Source organism: Procambarus clarkii, chromosome 58 (genome assembly GCF_040958095.1).
Source record: "Procambarus clarkii isolate CNS0578487 chromosome 58, FALCON_Pclarkii_2.0, whole genome shotgun sequence".
Classification (NCBI taxonomy): Eukaryota; Metazoa; Arthropoda; class Malacostraca; order Decapoda; family Cambaridae; genus Procambarus; species Procambarus clarkii.
This window is the reverse complement of record NC_091207.1, coordinates 7572670-7595347: the sequence shown is the minus strand read 5'-3', so window position 1 is coordinate 7595347 and position 22678 is coordinate 7572670. Positions and strand designations below refer to the sequence as shown.

General features: G+C 40.9%; 2 protein-coding genes across 4 annotated transcripts in view; one reads left to right on the top strand and one right to left on the bottom strand.

Annotated features, from left to right (window-relative positions):
* Positions 1-10775: 10775 nt before the first annotated feature.
* The window catches only part of LOC138353522 (zinc finger protein 271-like), a 62571-nt gene continuing 50668 nt past the window's right edge, over positions 10776-22678 (bottom strand). For all 3 annotated transcript variants that reach the window (XM_069306512.1, XM_069306513.1, XM_069306514.1), the window contains exon 2: positions 10776-13835. In XM_069306512.1, coding sequence (XP_069162613.1) covers positions 11444-12349 — 906 coding nt within the window. In that variant the 5' untranslated portion in view covers positions 12350-13835 and the 3' untranslated portion in view covers positions 10776-11443. The remainder of the gene's footprint in view (positions 13836-22678) is intronic.
* On the top strand, positions 20277-22486 carry LOC138353511 (tigger transposable element-derived protein 7-like). Its single transcript, XM_069306490.1, has 2 exons — positions 20277-21971; positions 22439-22486. Exons 1-2 carry the CDS (start codon positions 20277-20279, stop codon positions 22484-22486), a joined length of 1743 nt encoding a protein of 580 aa, XP_069162591.1.

The window sequence follows — 22678 nt, the reverse complement described above, 5'->3', positions numbered from 1 at the left end:
GCAAAAAAGGTGCACAGAGCCAGAATTCGGCTCAAAAATGACGCTCAGGAGTCAAATTTCCGACATTTCACATATATATTGTAAATTGCAGGGCGGGTTTGGCTAAATATGACTTATCGCCGATTTCAGTAATTGGCATATTTTCGGTTTTAAAAGTCGTAATTTGAGTCTGCAAACAGGTGCAAAGAGCCAGAATTCGGCTAAAAAGTGACGCTCAGGAGTCAAATTTCCGACATTTCACATATTTTGTAAACTGCAGGGGTGTTTGGGTAAAATTTGACCCATCGCCGTTTTGAGTAGTGTGCATATTTTCTGTATAAAAACTAGTAAATTTGAACTGAAAATACGTGCAGAGAGCGTGAAAGCGGCACAAAATTGACGCTCAGGAGTGAAATTTCCGATATTTCACATATTTTGAAAACTGAAGGTGGGTTTGGTCAAAATATGACCCATCGCCGTTTTAAGTAATTGGCATATTTTCGGAATAAAAATTTGTAATTTGAAGCTGCAAAAAAGGTGCACAGAGCCAGAATTCCACTAAAAAATAACGCTCAGAAGTCAAATTTCCGACATTTCACATATTTTGAAAACTGAAGGTTGGTTTGTTCAAAATATGACCCATCGCCGTTTTAAGAAATTGGCATATTTTCGGTATAAAAATTTGTAATTTGAACTGCAAATAAGTGCAGAGAGCCAGAATTCGACTCAAAAATAACGCTCAGGAGTCAAATATCCGTCATTTCACATATTTTGTAAACTGCATGGAGGTTTGGGCTAAACATGACCCATTCTTGTTTTCAGTAATTGGCATATTATCGGTAAAAAAAACATAATTTGAAACTGCAAATAGGTGCAGAGAGCCAGAATTCGGCTTAAAAATGGCGCTCATGAGTCAAATTTCCGACATTTCACATATTTTGAAAACTGCAGGGGAAGGGGGGTCGTTTGAGTAAAATATGACCCATCGCCGTTTTGAGTCGTTGTTATATTTTCGGTATAAAAAGCAGTAATTTGAAACTGAAAATATGTGCAGAGAGCGTGAATTCGGCTCAAAAATTACGATCAGGAGTCAAATTTCCATATGTCACATATTTTGAAAATTACAAGGGGGATTGGGCAAAACATGACCCATCGCCGTTTTTAGTGATTGGCATATTTTCGGCATAAAAAGTCGTAATTTGAAACTGAAAATACGTGCAGAGAGCCAGAATTCGTCTAAAAAATGACGCTCACGAGTCAAATTTCCGACATTTCACATATTTTGAAAACTGCAGGGGGATTTGGGCAAAATATGACCCATCGTCGTTTTCAATAATTGCTATATTTCCGGAATAAATAATAGTTTTTTGAAACTGCAAATAGGTTCAGGGAGACAGTATTTGGCTCAAAAATGACGTTCAGGAGTCAAATTTCAGATATTTCACATATTTTTAAAACTGCAAGGGGGTTTGGGCAAAATATGATCCATCGCTGTTTTCAGTAATTGGCATATTTTCGGTTTTAAAAGTTGTAACTTGACACTGCAAGTAGGTGCAGAGAGCCAGAATTCGACTCAAAAATAACGCTCAGGAATCAAATATCCGTCATTTCACATATTTTGTAAACTGCAGGGGAAAGGGGGTCGTTTGAGTAAAATATGACCCATCGCCGTTTTGAGTCGTTGTAATATTTTCGGTTTTTCTGTACCCATTCTAAATGTGTGCGAGGTTGGTTGGGTACAAAATGGACTCTTAGGACCTCCAGTGAGAGGCAGCCATCATGGAAAAATTCCCAGAATGCCCTAGGGCTGCTGGCTGGGTTAGTGCCGAGTGAGCAACCATGGGTGGCGCACGCGCCTCTGGCTCCCAAACACCTGATGCGGTGTTGAAAGATAACGCTCTGTCAGTGAAATTCAAACCTTATTGTTTGAAGAACATAAGGGTCATAATATTGGTAAAGCTAGGTGCAATAAGAACCTAACACACACAGCACCTATGAGGACGATACAGCGAGCGTATCCAGTTGTAGCTCTGAGCGTTACCCTTGCAATCCTATGTTATCTCCAATTTATTTAGATGATACATAGATGAATCGTTTTCTGCGTTCAGTGATGGTGCATCTGATACAAGTAGCATAGATGAACCGTGTTAGCCGTTTCCATGGAGGTATTTTCCATAGATATTTTCAAGAATACCTGACTCTCTTCTTGACTGACGGACACTCTTTGAGGCTAGCTGATTCTCTTTCTGACTGACGGACACTCTTTGAGGCAAGCTGAATCTCTTCCTGTGTGGGTCCATACAAAGCGATCTTTTCAAGACTACCTTACAAATTGATCTTCTATAATCTTTTCAATACTATCTTATAAAATTTATCTGTACCTGGTGCAATGAGAGTGAAGTTGCGCTGTGCACCATGGACTACTTCATTATTACTCACTTCCGAAGTACTGAGTGTGTAATATAGTGTGTTACTGTGTAGTGTGTGAAACTGTACATATTGTAATTTTAGTGAATTTTTAACAAGTAATATTGCGACAATAAACTTTTATTGTGGACACATTACTGACACATGTCAGTTCCATGGAAGTTCCATGGAACATTATGAACGTTCTACTGTATACATATTGTAAAGGACACAAATATGCATCATATACGATAAAAAAGCAAATAAAACCGCATTGTAAATACATAGAACAAATAATTGAACATATATTTGTGGCAACACCCGGTGCTTGTATGGCCCACGCGACCGTGTTTGGGCGAGTCATGCATGGGCGATCAGGCCCTGATGATGTCACAGCACACCTTGTCCACGTCCCCACAGCCAAAGTAAGTGGAATTTGGTATTTATTTTTACATAGACTTGTTCAGGGAAGGGAATTTATCATTTTACAAAGAAAAAATGTTTTTTGGGAACACGTTATTTCATGCACACGGGGAATTTCACAATAAACTCAGTGCAGCATGGTGGTTAAGAGTATTGCTATTTTGAGGATCTTTTCCTTCCCTGCTCCTTTTGCCAATTCTTTATCCCAACTATCTCATACTTTTAATGCCTCCTTTCCCCATATCCCTTCCCATACCTGGTATACTTCATTACAACTACAGTATATAGAATTGTGAAAACCATACAAATATAATCAGTATACATATTATTACAATGTAATCTCAAACAGTGATGATTACCACATTGGCATAGTATCATTTGTGACGATAACAGCATTTGAATAGTAAGGAATCATCATGAAACAATATCAAGATTTTTATCATGTGCCAAGGCAAACCCCAATGCATCCATATACAGCTATTGTATCAATATCAGCGTCATTCATGTAAAACCCAGACAATATTTTAAATCAACATATAACTGCATTACCCCATGAATTAATGTAAGATGATAAACACACTTAAAGGGTTAAATACTGAATTGCAAGGTTACAAAACTAAGCTAGAGATGACTAAACCCATGCACCTTCTCACTGAATTTACTTCTAATAGATTGGAATAGTCTATTGGTTAATGGAGTGATCTGGTGCAGGTCTTGTGCAGGCGGATTAAATCTTTATACATTTTGATGTTAAAACACCTCATCATGTGGTCAGAACTTATCAGGGAAACCAACCAGAGATCACCTTGGCCAGCCACCCAATCACTCAAGACTATAACTGTGAATATAGCTTGTGAATATTTTTATCTTTGCTTTGCAAATTACCAGATGGAAAAGGATTATGTTAATTTTCTTTTTTACAGTTAAATGGACTGATCATAAGTAATGTAAACAAATTCTGAAATGTTTATTACCATTTGTATATTCAGTTGTCATGCATAATTCATAACAATAGTTTTTTGTATCTATATATTAGAACATTTAATTTTAAACATTTTGACATGAAATATATAACGATAACCACACTAAGTTAGAAAATGTAAGAGAAAAAAACTGCGTTGAATAAATGAAATGCCAGTTTCTGGGCGAGCTCTGGAGGCTCCCTGAAGCTATCCCACTGATATAGTGCTATCCTATTTGGGGTCATTAGTCACAGAGCTCTTGTTGCCTACCGGGGACCAGAACCAGAATCTGGACCACTCAGAGAGGCGCAGGGAGCAATGGCCTAAGAACACTTTACATTTAAAGTATGTCATACATGCCATCGACCAGGGAAGGCACCCAGAAAGGTAGGGGAACAAAACAGACCGCCGTCTGGTTGAAAATTACGACCTTTGTCCTTAAAAAGAGCAAAAAACTCCCGCAGAAAGAAAGCAAACAAGGAACACTTCGTCCAAGTAGCCCCCCACTCGTTAGTGCCGCCCCTCCCCTCCCCTCCCCCCTGCTAGGGAAGTGGAAGCACCTTTGGGGCATCTGTTCGACCTCCAAAAACCCCCGTGCCCAAATATCGTCCCAATATATATTTCCAAAGACAGCCAAAAGAGTGGCATATTTCCTAACATTATGGGCACAAGGATAGAATGCAGGCTAACGAGGCTTAATGACACCACGGACAACCTGAGATACACGAGCCCCAGTGAACAGGGAACCAGGGAAACCAAATAAACCCAGAGCCCGTCCACCAACACAGAGCCGATGGCTTGCAGATAGTGATGCAAAGCAGCTACCGAACAGCACCTGATGCAACCCCTGCCAAACCAAGTATCCACAATCAATGAACTCCTCTGGAAGCCCGCTGTCTCATTCTTCACTAGAAAAGAAGGAACAGGCTGCAAACGAACAAAATGACCACCAGAACCAAACAAACAAAACCCCCTGACACCAGAGAAGAGTATGAAGCTCCCCAACCTTTACCCCCAAAGGCCAAAGCCAACAAAAACAAAGCTTTCCAGAATTAATCACAAACCGAAGGGGCAACAAGATACAGAGGTGAAGGTATCCGAGGTTAACAAACCGAGGTGAAGAAAGGAAAGGACCCAGTCCAAAGACCAAGATGGCTTGGGCGGTGCATGAGCAGACCGGAGATGAAAAAATGCACAAGAAAGCTTGCAGAACGGAGCAGTAACATCCACCCCCAATGCAATTTGCGGTTTCTTTGCACGAGAAAGCACGAAAATATGCATGAGGAAGCTTGCAGAACGGAGCAGTAACATCCACTCCAATGCAATTTGTAGCTTCTTTGCCAATGCAGCACAAAAAGCGACAGTATTCGGCACGAGATGCCAGTCCACAAAAAGCTAAGAGAGAGAGAGAAAGTTCAAGACAATCTTGTCGACACTAATGAAACTTGCTGAAGAGAAAGAAAATGGCGGAAAGTCTTCCAAGAAACCTCGTACTGTTGTTGAGAAGAAGACAGCTGGTGGAACACCATCAAAGAAGCCAAATGATCACCATACAAAAGGTAATGCACACACATAAAAAAAATACCAGACGTGTATTGTGGAAGAGTAAGTCGAACCAGCAAGGTCTCTTACCAGCCCGACCTGCTGAAAGAAGCAGCCACAGAAAAATGCCCGGGTTCGGACACCGTGCAAGCAGCCCCTGAAACCATGACTGGGCTGGCTATGATGGTGCCAGAAGAATTCTACCCCGATAATATTCCAGTAAAACCAGAACCTGGAGCACCAGGGTTTTTTTTCCAGGGATATTCCTGTGTGGGCCCTAAGCCTCTGGTTTCCCCACTAAGTGTTGCTTGTTTCTGTTTTACTTGGTATGGTCTGTATGAGTATTTATGACTCGTATGGTCGCTTCAGTAAGATTTTGTCCCATGTGTTTAACAACACTAAGCTCTGTTGAATCTATGTTGAAATCTTAATGGGTTTGTAACTGTGCACTGTGTTAGATAATGTTCAAGTGGTCTGTCGGGCATTTCTCCACAGTGCGGACATTTCCTTTCATCTTCCGCTACCTGTAAGCCTATTTCCCATGCACATGGGCATCCAAGCCTGATGCAATGTAAGTGTACTTCTGTTGTTCTACTGCTCCCTTTCATCAAACTTAGTGGTTCGTAGTTGGTTGAATTCTTGAACCAACCCACAGATCCTGATGTTGCAACTGCTGTGTTGTGGTCACTGTACATCTTTTGCATTGCTCTGTTTCTTTCTTAATCTTATCTTATCTTGATGTTATTTTGAGATGATTTCGGGGCTTTAGTGTCCCCGCGGCCCGGTCCTCGACCAGGCCTCCACCCCCAGGAAGCAGCCCGTGACAGCTAACACCCAGGTACCTATTTTACTAGAGTCTATCTTTGAATAGACTCTAGTAAGACAAAGATAGACTCTGTACCTAGAGTCTATCTTTGATAGACTCTGTGGTATGTAAATGTCTATATTTCTTCTCTTAGTTGTAAGTTTTGCAGCGTTGTCTGCAATGTCATTTCCTATTATTCCCACATGATTTGGCACCCAGTTGATAAGTACCCGACAGCCTTGTCATTTGAGTGTTTGCATTAATGATATGACATCTGTGATCAGATGGATGTTATCACGTATGTGTTCTTGTTGCAAGGTTTCAATGGCATTTCTTGAATCTGCATACATGATAACATGTTGGTATTCAGCAAGGGCATGTTCCAAAACCTTTCGAATGACTAGCATATCTGTAAAGGCGAACACCCATTTGAGAGTCTCCAACTTTTTACAGAGTTTCCTGCTTTAACTGTAGCTCCGGTTTCTTGTCCCTGCAGGTCTACTGATCCATCTGTGAAGTATGTGAAGCTGTCAGATGCCAAGTTTGCTTCTATAGGCATCTGTGTAATATTACGTAACAGATGAGGATTTGTCTGGTTCTTTTTTCTTTCAAGAGCCATTATCTTCAAAGTCTGCTGGCAGCAATTCCCAAGGGGCTTGCATAACAAAGTCTGCATATATTTCGTCGATGCCCCTCGAAGTGATTATGTTATATCAAATGTATTGATGGTGTTTATCACACAATGGGTTCACCTGTTGCTATTGAAGGCTCTTCTGTCCCAAGTGAACTGATTCTAGGCGTAGTCAATATCTTGGTCAGCATGCATGCAGCAATCCCTTTTACCCTTATTTCTATCGACGTTAGCTTGGTTTGTATTCTTAGGTTCAGTATTTTAGTCCATCTGGGAGCCCCTGTTATAATTCGCAATGCATCATTTTGAATAACCTCAACGTTTGCCCACCGACCAGGAGAAAAAGTGAGTAAGGCAGGCGCTGCATAATCAACTAGGGAACGAACGGTGTGTATGTAAAACATTCTTAACACTTTGTGTCCCGCTCCTAGACTGGGCCCTGTGATTGCTCTCATTATATTCAGTCGTGATTTTGCTTTCTCCTTCAGATATTGATTTTGCTTGTTGAATGTCACATTTTAGAATCTATCCACACTCCAAGATATTGATATTGTGTAACCCACTTCAGGTTAATGTCTTGAATGTGTAGGTGCCTGTCAAGAGTGTTACCACTTAGTCTCATTGCCTTAGACTTCTATGCAGACATTTTTAGCCCTAAAATTCTGCACTCGGATGTTACTTTATCTAATGCCCCTTGTGCTTTATTTAGAAGTGAAGGACCTGTAATGACTAATGCTATATCATCAGCAAAGCTTAGCAATTGAACCCCTTCTGCAAATGTCATGGTAACTAGGTTTTCCATAAGGATGTTAAAAAGACTGAGTAACAGCTGGACCAGGGCGAAGGAGTACAGGAACCCCTACTATGAACAGTCCTGCAGAAAAGCCTCCACCACGCGCCTCAAAGTCGGGGAATGGCGCCACATACAATGGGAGATGCCGAGACCACACTGACACGGAGAGGTCCACCTCTGGGCCTGTACATCCGGTAAAGCCAAAGGTAAGACATGGCATCAACATCCACTCCATGGAAAAATGAATGAAATGAGACAGGACATCTGCCAGGAAGATGGACACTCCCTGAATGTGAGCAGGCCGGATAGCCAAGCCCTGAGAACTTGGCAGAAGAGCTTCACAAAGCAACCAGCTCCAAAGAAACACAAACCGAAGCTCCCAGACTGGATGGGAGCTTACACCAACCAGTCGTCGAGGATGGCCAAGACCTGAAAACCTAGCAGACAATGATGAGCCACCAAAACCAGAGTTAAGTGCATAAAAACGTGAGGTGCCAACCTACAAAACTTAACCAGTCTGTGAACCCCGGATGGATAGGAAGTGCCAATATGCATCTTGATGTTACGACCCTGGGTTCTTCAGTGGAAACCAGAGGTCAAAATTGAACTAAATAAGCTACGTTAGAGTAGCAAAGCGCAACTCGATGTGTCTTTGTTTGTATCTTCCCTGCCAGACGTAAGACTATTCTTGTTTCTCAAAGAGCATTTAAAGACTGAGCTCGGGGTTGATTATTAAATAATAACATAGGCACCAACTATGTTTACTAATACTTTAATCATTTGTAAAGTAACAATACGTTGCATAGGGGAAAATTTTTAATGTGCTTAGCTGCACGATCAATTAGGCTCTTCCCGGCACCACACAAATGCGGGAGGCTGATCAGGGCTGAAGCGGTCTTCTCTGGTTGCTGACTGTGGTGAAAGGAATTACCTCCTCCTTCCTCTTCGTTTCCTTATTTCTGTGTCTTGTTCAAGATAAGTATACTGAGTACATTATTCAGTCTCTGGCATACTCATGTTCTATGTGTAGAGTAGTATATTTTGTGTGTAGTAGGAGTTTTTAGGGTTTATATTACTAGTTATTCTAAAGGGGGTCCCATTGGAACCACGTGGTCCCCTACCCTAAGCTGACTCTAACTTTAAGTTATTCAATAGTAGAGCTTTACCCTAGCTTGTGTTCAGTGTAAAACCTTGTATCCTGCTTATGTGGACCAAGGCTTTTAACGTAAGGTAGTGTGGTAAAGTTATTATTATTATTGTTATTGGTGTGAATGTATATGGGGGGCTGTTAAGGGGTTAATAAATAAGTACATGAATTATAAGAGTATCGTTCTTCCTGTGTAGGAGATCTTGATCATTCCCTAGACTGACCTTGTTGTGTAGCCAAGTAGTCAGCACTACTTCTAGTTTCCATGGGGGCCGGGCCTTACTGATCTCCCCAAATAGATACATCTTTATTCTGACTGACCTGACCCCTGAATAGCACTAGTTTCCCCATAGCAAGCCCACCATTTAATATAACACTTGAGGTCCAGGGAAATCAACTAAGCACTTGGATCGAGAACAAGCCGGACCCGAAACCACATAGTCATCCGAAAGGATGGGCAGGACAACCACCAAGCACATCGGTCAAGAGCTGGAGGATAGGTAGGGGGCTCACCCGGGCCGGCCAGAGGGAGAGGACCCTAACGAACAGGGAGCTAGGCGGATGAAGTGTTGCTTGTGTTTTTCTTTCTGGCAGAGTTCTCTTGCTCATTTGAGGATGAAGGTTGTTATGACCCTGGGTTTATTAGTGGAAACCAGAGGTCAAATTGAGCTAAATAAATTACTTTATATTATTTGAGACCCTTGTCAACGTGTCTCTGTCGTATCTTCCTTGCCAGACGTAAGACGAATCTTGTTTCTCACAGAGCATTTAAAGACTGAGCTTGTGGTTGATTATTAATTAATAAAATAGGCATCAACTATATTTACAAATGATTAGAAAGTATTAGTAAAGTAGACCTGAGTAAACGTGGATATAGGGCTGCTGTACGATTAGCCGAGTAGTCAGCCGGCAGCGAGTCAGCTGGAGAAAGCTGAGACTCGAAGCTGGCTTCCTTCTCTGGCTGGCATCGTGGTGTAAACATCTCTACTGTGTTGCTCTGCATCTCTCTCCCCTTCCTCCTACTTCTCTCCCTTACCTTATCCTGTGTCTAGTTTACCAAACTAAGTAATGTGTTGTATTCTCGTTTTCTGGCAGAAGTGTGTATTAATGTGTTTAGTATTAAAGTGTATTAATTAATTAGGGTATCACTAGTGTTTATATTGCTAAGTTACTCTAAGGGGGTCCCAGTGGAACCACGTGGGCTCCAGTAGTACCAGTAAGCTACCTAGAGTCCTTGCTAGTGTCCCTTGCCTAGTAGACTTTACCCTAGCTTGCGCTAATTATAAAACCTTGTATCCTGCCTATGTGGACCAAGGCTTTTAACGTAAGATAGTGTAGTAAAGTAATTATTGTTATTGTTGTGAATAGATATGGGGGGGTTGTTAAGGGGTTAATAAATTAGTTAGTTTTAAAGGAGTATCCATTCTTCCTGTGTAGGAGATTAATGATCTACCTCTAGGCTGACATTGTCTTGTAGCCAATTAGTTAACACTGTTTTATATTTTATTGGGGGCCGGGCCTTTATGATCTCCCTTAATGGTGATACATCTTAATTCTAACTGCTGACCCTACTCCATAATAATACTAGAACCCCCATAGCAGCCAACTTTTATAACAAAGGTTACAATTTTCAACCAGAAGTCTGTTCTGTTTCCCCTACCTTTCTGGGTGCCTTCCCTGGTCAATGGCAAGTATGACATTCTTTATATGAAAAGTGTTCACAGGTCACTGTTCCCTGCACCTCTCTGAGCGGGACCAGGTTCTGGCCAGTAGGCAACAAGAACTCTGTGACTGATGACCCCAAATAGGATAGCAATATGACCCCAAATAGAATAGCACTTCATCAATGGGATAGCTTAAAAAAACGGATAGGGCTCTCCACCTGGGGCAAAGAAGAGGAGTATAAACATCTTGGAGTCACTGTTCAAAGCCTGGAACATTTACAGTTGGGTATGCAGCAAATGCGTATGGAACTCTTATAACAGCATCAATCTCATGAAGCTATATAGCACAGTCTGTCACAGAATATTAAGAATTTTCTAGATATCATCCAGGATGCCAATACAAGAGCAATAAGACTAAAGACGTCAAAGATTCACCGAGTATTTTATTAAAGGACATACAACTTGAAGAAACAGTGGGAAAACCAAATTTTCAATCAAAAAAATCAGATTATTCTATGATGAGAGGTTTGACTTTCAGTGTAGCACTGTAGTTTTGATAGTAAGATAGTATTAGTCACACAGTTATTCATGTATGATTAATACAGAGCCTAGTCAGGAAAGTATACAATTTTGTTTTAAATTGTGATGGCTGGAATATAACCATGGAACACCTTGCCTGGAAGGAAAAACCAAGCTCAATGAACAGTCTGAGATACAAGGAATGCATAAGCATCCTGGGCCCAATCCCCCAAAGACATACTTGGTCTCTGGACATTAGCATGATAAACATCATGATAAAAGTTTTGTTTCACCTGTACTTTTAGCAGTTTTACTTTTGTTTTGATCATAGATCTCCCAAATTCCCTTTGCCTCTCTGAGAACACTAGATTCTAGTGCTGAACTCTGGCAATCGTGGGAATTCTGTGGATGTCTCTGAAACCAGAGCCAATGTATCAAGCAGCTGCTGAAAACTAGACACAAAAGTTGTGGGTTAAAACTGCCTTAACTCTAGGTATTACTAAACTTAAATTACGTAGTCTAACAATGTGGTTGTCTCTTACATGAATTTTTAAGTGTCTTACTAAATTGACTTAAATGTCCATTACAATTTCCACGCAATAAGGGTATGGTTTCTGTCCTTCATGAACCATCATGTGCCTTATTTTGTGTGCTTTCTGGGAAAAACCTTTTAAACAAACTGAACATTTATATGGCTTCTCTCCTGTATGAATCCTCACATGCTTTTTTACATCTGATTTACATGAAAAGCCTTTTAAACACACTGAACAATGATACGGTTTCTCTCCTGTATGAATCCTCACATGCTTTGTCAGATCTGATCTACATGAAAAGTCTTTTAGACACACTGAACAATGATATGGTTTCTCTCCTGTATGAACCCTCATGTGCTTTACTAAGTATGAGTTACATGAAAATTCTTTTACACACACTGAACATTGATATGGCTTCTCTCCAGTATGAATCCTCATGTGCATTATTAGACTTGATTTCCGCGCCAAATCTTTCTGACACACTGAACATTGAAATGGTTTCTCTCCTGTATGAATCTTCATGTGAAACATTAGATTTGATTTACTTTTAAACCATCTTAAACATTCTGAACACTGCTGACATGATTTCTCTCCTGTATGAACACTCATGTGGTCTATTATATCCCATTTTTGTGTAAAGTCTTTAAGGCATTCTGAACATTGATATGGTTTCTCTCCTGTATGAATCCTCATATGGTTTATTAGATCTGATTTTTCTGAAAAGTCTTTTAGACATTCTGAACACTGAAACGGTCTCTCTCTTGTATGAATCCTCATGTGCTCTATTATATCCAACTTTTTAGTAAAGTCTTTTAGGCATTCTAAGCATTGATATAGTTTCTCTCCTGCATGAATCCTCATGTGCTCTATTATGTCCCATTTTTGTGTAAAGTCTTTTAGGCATTCTGAACACTGATATGGTTTCTCCTTTGAGTGAGTGCTCATAGTTAACTTATTATACCTGAAAGGGGTTTCAGATCAACGTTAAAATGGATTCACAGCTTTGAATTGTCATGTGCTATTATATGAGATTTCTAGATACTTATAGTGTTTTGTACATTCAATGCTGAAGAGTTTTCTTTTGAATAAATTCCCTTTCAATTTACTTGAATGTATTGATAGGAAAAGTCATGTTAATCCAGTTACCTGAAGTATTTCCTACACTTAAACATCCTATATTTTATATCTTGTAGTCACTGCCAACTGCTTTTTCTATTCTGAATAAATTCCTGTCAGACAAAAGTTTTAAATTATATGCAATGTGGCTTTTCACCTGCACAATTTTATGTTACTAAAGCAAATTAAAAAACAAAATTAACATTTGGACCACTGAACATGCAATATTAAGTGTTTCTATGTAGCTGCCAACATAGAGCAGATTAGTTATGAAAAGGTATTACCTATACTGCTAATGCTTGGCTTTGAAGGTCAATAAGCTACTGGAAAACATTCTCTTTGATACAAATATCAAGCAAATGGAATAGCTGTAAGGATATAAAAGTGAATTAAACTTTAACACTATGTAAAATTTGACAATATGTAAACTTTGATAATATATATACCAGTGGTGTTAGTGAATCATAAACCACAAAGAAAATATTGAGTTATTGTATACTATCAAATAACATTGAAGACTTTCAAAGAATTTATGTATATATAAATATATATTTTTATTTTACATTTGCTACACTGGGGGGATGTCTAGTATCAAATACAATACAGTCACAGCACATGCACTCTAATTGTTTTCATACAAAAGTGCATTTGATAAGTAACATCATGAATACTTTTTTTTAATACAACTCATTGTATTAACCTTCTTGTAAATTAATAAGCAAGTTCCGAAGCTTTAAAAAATTATATTTTATATTACCCCCTCTGATTTTCATTAGAATATTAAATTTTCAAAATGATGTAGTCATTAAGTTTTCCAATATAATTTTTAGAAAACCCTTTCACCACTACCACTATATTTCCAATGTGAAATATTTTTGTGATATTTTGGAGTGGAACATTTTTATATTAATTTTTTGTGAAACTAAGTACTGAGAATATACTTATACTGCACTGTAAAATTAATTAATTTACATAATGAAATGTTGTCTCGTAAAATTAAATTATTAATAACAATTTTAGCCCTTATATACAATAATACATGCACAGTTCTTCAGACGTGTGTTACCGAGAGATGTTCGTAATACATGTGTAGTGCTCAAGATACAAAGTGTTGCCACTGTATATGTATTATTTCTGACACAGTGAATTGCTTCATGACACTGCAGACACTTTCATGTATTCAGTATTTCTGGCACTGAGGTGCTTCATGACACTGCTGATATTATCATGTAAGCTGTATTTCTGACTCTTACATGAGCTATAATGACACTGGGTTTCGTCACTTCAGATGTAATTCTTCTGGTGACGGAAGAAACTGTAATTAAAAAAAAAATGAATGAGAGATCATCAGGGCATGAAGAAAACTGATACAAATATCTGACATTTGGTAAAAATTCTCAAAACAGGATAAATTTTTGAATCGTGGAATCTTAGTCTACGAATTTAATCCATTACTGGAGACTGTTCGTACACCGAAAATTCGTACACCAAAACAGATTTTCTCCTAAATAATACAGTGGAACCTAGGTTGACGAATGCTCCTCTTTACGAATTTTTCAGTATACGAGGTAAATTTCCTCTTAAAATTTGACTTTGTATTCGAGGTTTGGCTTGATTGTCGAGTTTGTTGATACATGTATGGGTCAATGAGCACGTGATTCTGCTGGGCGCAGGGCAAAGTGTGCTCAGTTTACCAGTGTATTTCCTGCCTAGTGACAACCACGTTTGAATTCTTTGTCAAGAATTTCCCCTATTTTTTGTTTCTGAACATAAAAGTTCTTATTATATATCACACCATTGGTTCTAAGCAAGTCAGTGGTAAAGTTCAACCTAAGAAAATTGTTGTGAGGATGACAACAGAGTAAAAACACATGATCATTCATAGTGAATGAATGTGATCTCTCACTACAGACAACCTACTTGATACTTGCTTGATGGGGTTCTGGGGTTCAAGCTTCTACTCCCCAAGCCCGGTCCAAGGCCAGGCTTGACTTGTGGGAGCTTGGTCCACCAGGCTGTTGTTTGGAGCGGTCTGCAGCCCCACATATCCACCACAGCCCAGTTGGTCCGGCACTCCGTGAGGAAGACTATCTAGTTTTCTCTTGAAGATGTTCATGGTTGTTCTGGCAATATTTCTTTCTTACCAATATTATCTTTCAATATCTTATCTTTCTAGACAAGTGTTAAAAATTAGGGATAAACAAGTGTATTTAGACAGATTCTTATTAAGACAAGCAGGGATTAACCAACTCCCTGGTTGTGGCAGGGAGTCACAACCAGGTTCTAGTGGTATACCGGCAAAACATACTGTAACCCCGCGATTATCCGGGATTCAAACATCCGGAAAACGCCCTTATACGGCCAAAATTGTGATCGGATAGAGTTACCACAATATCCAGCCAAAATGGCGACAGGAACCGGATAAAAGCTGGTTTGGCTGGAGGAAAATTTGGTCATATCATATTAATCCCGTCTGTGGCTCTAGACGCATGGTGGAGGAGGGGGTGGGGTGGGTGGGTGGTGTTAGGAGGGTGGGAGGGGGTGCGTCGGGAGGGACCACCTGGGTACAGGAATTACCATTAATTTTAGAACAATCAATTATAGCCAAAAACAAATGAAATAAGTATTAGTAATTATGTAATAACAAATAAATAAGTTTCCTAAAAGCAATGTGCACAGGCTGAAGTTTCCTTAAAAAATATTGTGAGTTTTTTCCTCCTGGCGGCTTACGTAACGTGCTATAGCTGCCCCACCCCAAGTGGACCCGTCCAACACTGGTCAACGCAAGTGCGTCCATCCCTCGTGTTATACACAGTGCTGCGCCATTAGTGAAATATTTTTTTAAATAACTTTTTTATTTTCATAGTAACTTTGAACATTTTTGGCCAAGACTATGTCTGGTAGCAGCATCAATCGTTCTGGAGGTGTTAAGAGGAAGAAGGTTGTCCTAGCAATTAAAGACAAGTTACGTGTTGTTCAACCAGTGAGGCATCACAGGCAGCCAAATGCCTTCAACAAGTGTGGCGCCACAGGCAAACCAAGCGCCTTCAACAAGTGAGGCACAAGCAAGTGCCTTCAACAAGTGAGGCTTCACAGGCAAGCCAAGCGCCTTCATCAAGTGAGGCGCAAGCAAGCGCCTTTAACATGCGAGGCGTCACAGACAAGCCAAGCGCCTTCAACAAGTGAGGGCATGCAAGCGTTTCAACAAGTGAGGAGCATGCAAGCGCCTTCAACAAGCGAGGACTCACAGGCAACCCAAATGCTTTCAACCAGTGAGGCTTCAGCAGCTGGCAGTCAAAACTAACTTTGCTTAATGAACTGTACAGTAATTTAAAGTGTTAATTTTAGTGTTCTGTTAGTAAAGGTTATGTAAATTGTTAAGAATCCTTAACTTCAAGATGTGTGGCATCAATCAAGAAGAAGAACATCAACAAGGTAAGTTTAGGTTTCTAGTTGAATATTTAATAATTATATGTGGCAAGGCAATTCAAATTATGTTGTTTGTAGTATAAAAATAGTTGGAAATGGTCACTTTTGGACTCGTAGGTGAAAAAGTACCATTATCCGAAAAATGTGATAATCCGGCTGGGGGTCCTTCCCATATAGTCCGGATGATCGAGTGGAGACAGTAGTAGAGAGAGTACCCTAGAAATGTCATCACTGCCTGATGATATTGTAGCGAGTAGATTATCCCAATAATATACTCGCTCGAAATGCATTGTTAATATTCCTGTCAACCTTTGGAGATGAATGAGGTGAGGCGTTGCCCGGGCAACACGGTGAGGTGTTGCCCGAGCATATAAGCAGCAGAATAGCAAAACATTAACTAGTCTACTTTCAAGTGTGGTCTAGAGCAGACACTTGCGAGATACTGTACCGACACTCAGTGCACTCAACTCACACCAAAGTATCACCTGTGTACTTCTGTATATTCGACCAAATATATATATAGTATCTTAGTGTCTGTGTTTATTTGTCACCATACTTTACGTAACAATAGAACCGTTACATTGGTGACCCAGTGAGTGAAAAAGAACACCTAGTCACAAACTAGATCTTTGCCATTGATTTATCTACCAGGTTTCCAGCATACAACGCAGATGAGCCAGAATTTTGGTTCATGCAGATGGAGGCTATTTTCGACCTTCACGAAATTTCGACTGAGAAAGCCCGATATGCCTGTATCCTGCCAACACTTCCCTCGGAGGCTATGCACACTGCCTCCGCTGTCATCACCGCGCCATCACCGGACACCAGGACGTACACTGCATTGAAGGCCGCTCTTCTACAGGCAGCAATGAAACGCCGCATTCAACAAAGGGACCAACTCCTCACTGACAAAAGATTAGCAGACAAAACACCAGCTCAGCTTCTGCGGCATATTCAGTATGTGATGCATACTGCAACTGGCCCAGCCCCCAGCGAGATTGTGAGATCACTGTGGATACAACTCTGTCCAAAACACATTCAACCGGCCCTATTCAGTATGGCTGACGACACCCCATTAGCCCAGCTGGCTACACTGGCAGACCGGCTTCATACGACGTCTGATAACGCTACGCTGTCCCACCTCAGTGATACACAGCAGACTACAGACACCCAACAACTCGACGTCCTCCAGAACCGGCGTTTCTTCCACCCAGGGAAAACGTACCATGCGAATCCAGTATCAGTCTCTAGGCGACAGCGAGAACATCGTGGAGAGCTTTGTTCTTACCACCAGAAGTTCGGACACCAAGCCCGCAACTGTAGGGCTCCTTGTTCCTGGTCGGGAAACTACTTCGGCGGGGACTGTTAACGGCCAGTGACCCCGCCATTTCAAACACTACACTGCTCTAAGTATCCACTCAATTTAACAGCCTATATGGGGCTGAGCCCAAATCGTTATTTACGGAGCTCCGTTATTTCCGACGTTAAGTCGGGTCGGGTAATTTTTCAAGTAACATTCAGGTAGGATATATTTTATACTGTATAACTAAAATTAAATAAAGTTCATTGTGTAATTGCATTCCAATTTAGTGCACGGCCGACGATTAAGCCAGTTGCTGGCTGCTGCATGGATGATGTGTGAACACGCTCTGATCAAGTCCAGATGGGTGGGAAAAAATTGATTCATTCCTTTGTATTGAAAAATATTTCATGTATCAATCAGTGAGTTAATATTGTCTTAATAAAATTTTAGAGATGTGTTTTGATTTACCCTGAACAGTGCAGGTACAGTACAACCTCGATTCAACGTACCCCGATTCAACGAATCTCCGGCTAGTTCGCACATTTTTCAGGCCGAATTTACTCACCCGGTTCGACGAACAATGGTTCGCCGAAGCGAGGGATGTTCGGATTTGGTTACGATGTCCAGACAGAGTTCACAGACTGGTGGAAAACTTTCCCATTCTATAACAGATTACAAATAATATTTCTCTCATATGACAAGTTGGATCACACAAGTGGATCACACAAGTAGACCACACAAATGGACCACACATGTGGACCACAAGTGGTCCACAAGCTTACGATTTTGGGACAGAGTTCACAGAGTGGTGGAAAACTTTCTCATTCTATCACAGATTACAATTAATAATTCCTTCATAAGAAGTTGGATCACACAAGTGAACCATATGAACCAAACACCAGCCAAAATGGTCCACACAAACACCAGCCAAAATGGTCCACACAAACACCAGCCAGAGTGATCCACACAAGTGAACAACTGAGTTTCCATGATTTTCGTTCACTGATTTGGGGCACACGTATCTTTGTACATTAATTTAAAGGATGAAGCGTGATTACCTAGCTACATGTGGTAAAATCTCCTTATAGACATTTTCTGTGATGAAACAAGATGAGTGAGGGTGGACAGATAAGAGAATACTGTACTGTAAACCTCGCTTTACAGTGAGGTTTCACTCACTTTCGTCTGTGTGTCGTCATAGTTCAGGGACCCATGACTTTTGAAAGTTTCATATTAATAAATAATTTCTAAAACCAGTGTTTTAATAGCTTTTTATTATCCTAATTAAACTAAACTAAATAAAACCGAAAATATGCTGTAACATGATAGACATCTGCTCTTTGAGAAATTACTGTATGTTATTGGAACAACTCCAGCGTGAGTGGACGGGTCTAATCCCTGTACACACACCATGCTTGTTTCATATCCCTCCCTCCCCCCCCCTCTCTCTCTCTCCCTCCCCCATCCATCCATCCATCCCCTCCCTCCATCCATCCATCCATCCCCTCCCTCCATCCATCCATCCCCTCCCTCCATCCATCCCCACTCCATCCATCCCCTCCCTCCATCCATTCCCTCCCTCCCTCCATCCATCCATCCATCCCCTCCCTCCATCCATCCCCGCTCCATCCATCCATCCATCCCCTCCCTCCATCCATCCATCCATCCCCTCCATCCATCCCCCCTCCATCCATCCATCCATCCATAACCTCCCTCCATCCATCCATCCCCTCCCTCCATCCATCCCCCCTCCATCCATCCATCCATCCATCCCCTCCCTCCATCCATCCATCCATCCCCTCCCTCCATCCATCCATCCATCCCCTCCCTCCATCCATCCATCCATCCCCTCCCTCCATCCATCCATCCATCCATCCCCTCCATCCATCCATCCATCCCCCCCTCCATCCATCCCCTCCCTCCATCCCCTTTCTCCCTCCATCCATCCAGAATTGAAGAAACAAATCAAGTTAAAAAAAAGTTAACTGGGTCAGAGTTAGGGTTATCAGCGAGTCGGTCCCTTCACCACCACCGACACACCTCCCCCCCCACCCCCACCCCTATAGCCCATACACACACCCTCAAATCATCCATCCTTCCATCCCTCCCTCCATCCTACCATCAATCCATCTCCATCCTCTCCTTCCCTGCCTCCCTCCCAAGCTCTGCCTGCCTCCCTCCGTGCCTATCTCCCTCCGTGCCTGCCTCCCTCCCTGCCTCTCCCTCACAAGCTCTGCCTGCCCACCTCCCTCCCAACCTCCCACTGATTTGTGGCAGACGTATCTTTGTAAATTAATTTAAAGGCTGAAGCGTGATTGGCTAGCTACATGTCGTAAAATCTCCTTATAGACATTTTCTGTGATAAAACAAGGTGAGTGAGGGTGGACAGATAAGGGAATACTGTTCTGTAAACCTCACTTGGTTTTCCTTCGTCTGTGTCGTTATAGTTCAGTGACCCATGACTTTGAAAGTTTCAGACTAATAAATCATTTCTAAAACCAATGCTTTAATAGCTTTTTGTTATCCTAATTAAACTAAACTAAATAAAACCGAAAATATACTGTAATATGATAGACATCTGCTATTTGAGAAATTATTTGTTATTGGAACAACTCCAGCGTGAGCGAGTGGACGGGTCTAATCCCTGTACACACGCCATGCGTTTCTCGTTTCAATTCGTCGCCACAGTTCAGTGACTACGGCTTCGAAATAATAAAATTAATAAATCAGGTCTAAAATAAGTTTTTTATATCTCTTATTATCCTAATAATGTTACTAATCTAAATATATAACCTAAAAATATATAATATGATGTAAATCCAATATTTGAGATAAATTTATGTTACTGGATCTGGCTTAAACACCAGCCTACTGGAGGGTGTATAGACCTAGTCTGCGTTTATACAGTAGGCACTCAGTGCTGTTACATTTGTCTGCGTGCGAGTGACGTGTTTGTCCGCCAGTGAAAGAATAATCGTGGAATTTACCATTTTTTTGACTACAGCTTTATTAATATACAACAAGATGTCTCAAGGGCTTGCTAATCGTGCTGTATCTGCAAAGAGGAAGAGAAGTTTTTTATCCATTGAGCAGAAATTAGACATGATAGAGAAACATGAACGTGGCTACTCTGTTACTAGGCTGGCAGCAGAATTTAATGTCGGGAAAAGTACGGTGTGTGATATCAAGAGACAGAAAGATAATATTAGGAAGTTTCTTGCTTCGAGTGATAGTGGTGCATTAAATAAAAGGAAAACAATAAAAGGTTCTGCAAATACGAATTTGGATGAAGCTGTGTATAAATGGTTTAACCAGGAGCGCTCTGTGGGGATGCCACTTGGCGGCGACGCCATTAAGACAGCAGCCGATAAATTTGCACAAAAGATGAACATTCCAGATTTTCGAGCAAGTGAAGGATGGTTGCAAAGATTTAAGAATAGACATAATATTAAGAACAGGAAAGTTTGTGGAGAATCGTTAAGTGCAGATACGGATTCAGTCGAGCCATTTAAGCGTAAATTAAATGATTACATAATAACAAATGATCTAAGGCGTTTTCAGGTATACAATGCCGATGAAACAGGCTTTAATTGGAAATGCTTGCAGAACAACACTTTGGCATCTAGGCTAGATGAGAGTGTTCCTGGCCGTAAGGTAAACAAAGAAAAAGTTTCTGCCATGCTGTGTGCAAATGCAGACGGAAGTCACAGAACAAAGTCCGCCATTGTGGGGAAGTCAAAAAACCCACGTGCTTTGAAAAATTTAATGAACAAGCTACCTGTGGTCTACTACAGCTCTAAAACAGCTTGGTTTACTGGAGATATTTTTGTAGACTGGTTCAAAAATCATTTTTGCAAAGAAGTTAGAGATTTTCAGATAAAGAAGTGTGGAGTGAGACGGAATGATGTCAAGGCATTACTCTTGGTTGACAATGCCCCAGCTCATGTAGGGCTCGACAAATTAACGTCACATGATGGACGCATCAAATGTATGGCCTTGCCTCCCAATACCACCTCTCTGATCCAGCCAATGGATATGGGTGTTATATATGCAATGAAAAGGCTCTACAAACGAGAAATGAATAAAGAAATCATGGTGGTGTTTGAGTCAGATGAAGACAAAAGACAAGGAACCGATTCGCGAGGTCAAGCAACACTGGAACGTTACCAAAAATACTCAATTAAGGAAGGCATTTACAACTGGGCTAAAGTTTGGGATGAAGTTCAAGAGTCAACATTAAGAAATTGTTGGAAAAAACTCCTGTTGCTTGATCATGCTGATGAAGTGACTGAGGAAGAAATGGATTTTGAAGGATTTTCAAATGATATTTATCAAGAACTGCGTGCCGCTGGTGAGACGGAGTTGACGCTGAACGATGTGGAGGAGTGGTTAGATATTGATGTAGTCGATCCACCCATTGGTCATTTAACAGATGATGAGATTATACAAAATGTTACTGGCACTGTTGACGACGACGGAAAGGAAGATGAGGATGAGAATGATAGCAGTTTACAATCTGCTACGTGTGCTAACGCATTGTTCTATGTTGAAAAACTCCTTGATATTGTTTCACAAACTGACAATCCAGAGCTACCAGGCTTTTATCAACACCTAAGGACGATGAAAGATATTTGTCTCAAGGACATGACACAAAGAAGGAAACAAATGAAAATGAGTCAATATTTTTCACGAACTAGCAGCAAATCAATCAGCACAGCCGTACCCAGCACCAGCACAGCCGTACCCAGCACCAGCACAGCTGTACCCAGCACCAGCACAGCCGTACCCAGCACCAGCACAGCTGTACCCAGCACCAGCACAGCCGTTCCCAGCACCAGCACAGCCGTACCCAGCACCAGCACAGCTGTACCCAGCACCAGCACAGCCGTACCCAGCACCAGCACAGCCGTACCCAGCACCAGCACAGACGTACCCAGCACCAGCACAAAAGCAGCTAAAGCCAACACAGCAGCAGCGAGCACCAGCAAAGCTGATGCAAACATCTAAAAACATCGTGTGTGAAGTGAACAATTAGAATAAGTGTTAAATTTAAGTGTGTACATAGTGTTAAAATTAAAGTTGCAATAATTCTAATGTACAATAGTTTTCAAGAGCTGTATTGTAGTACTCAACATACAGCAAAACCACTTTTAATAATACAGTGCTAACGGCTTAATGCACTGCAGTACCTATTTACTGTAGAGCATTCACAACTTCACAACACTTCAAGATGAAAATAACTCCAACAATAAGGTAAATACATGAATTACAGTATTTTTAGTAGAGTAGTAAAATATAGGTACAGTAAGTAATATGATACAATGCATTTTTATTGTGTACAAAAAAAAAAAAAGACACTGACGCAAACGCCTCTTGAAGGTCACCTCTTGCAACGAATCCAACGCTCCAACGAACTGGGGGTGGTC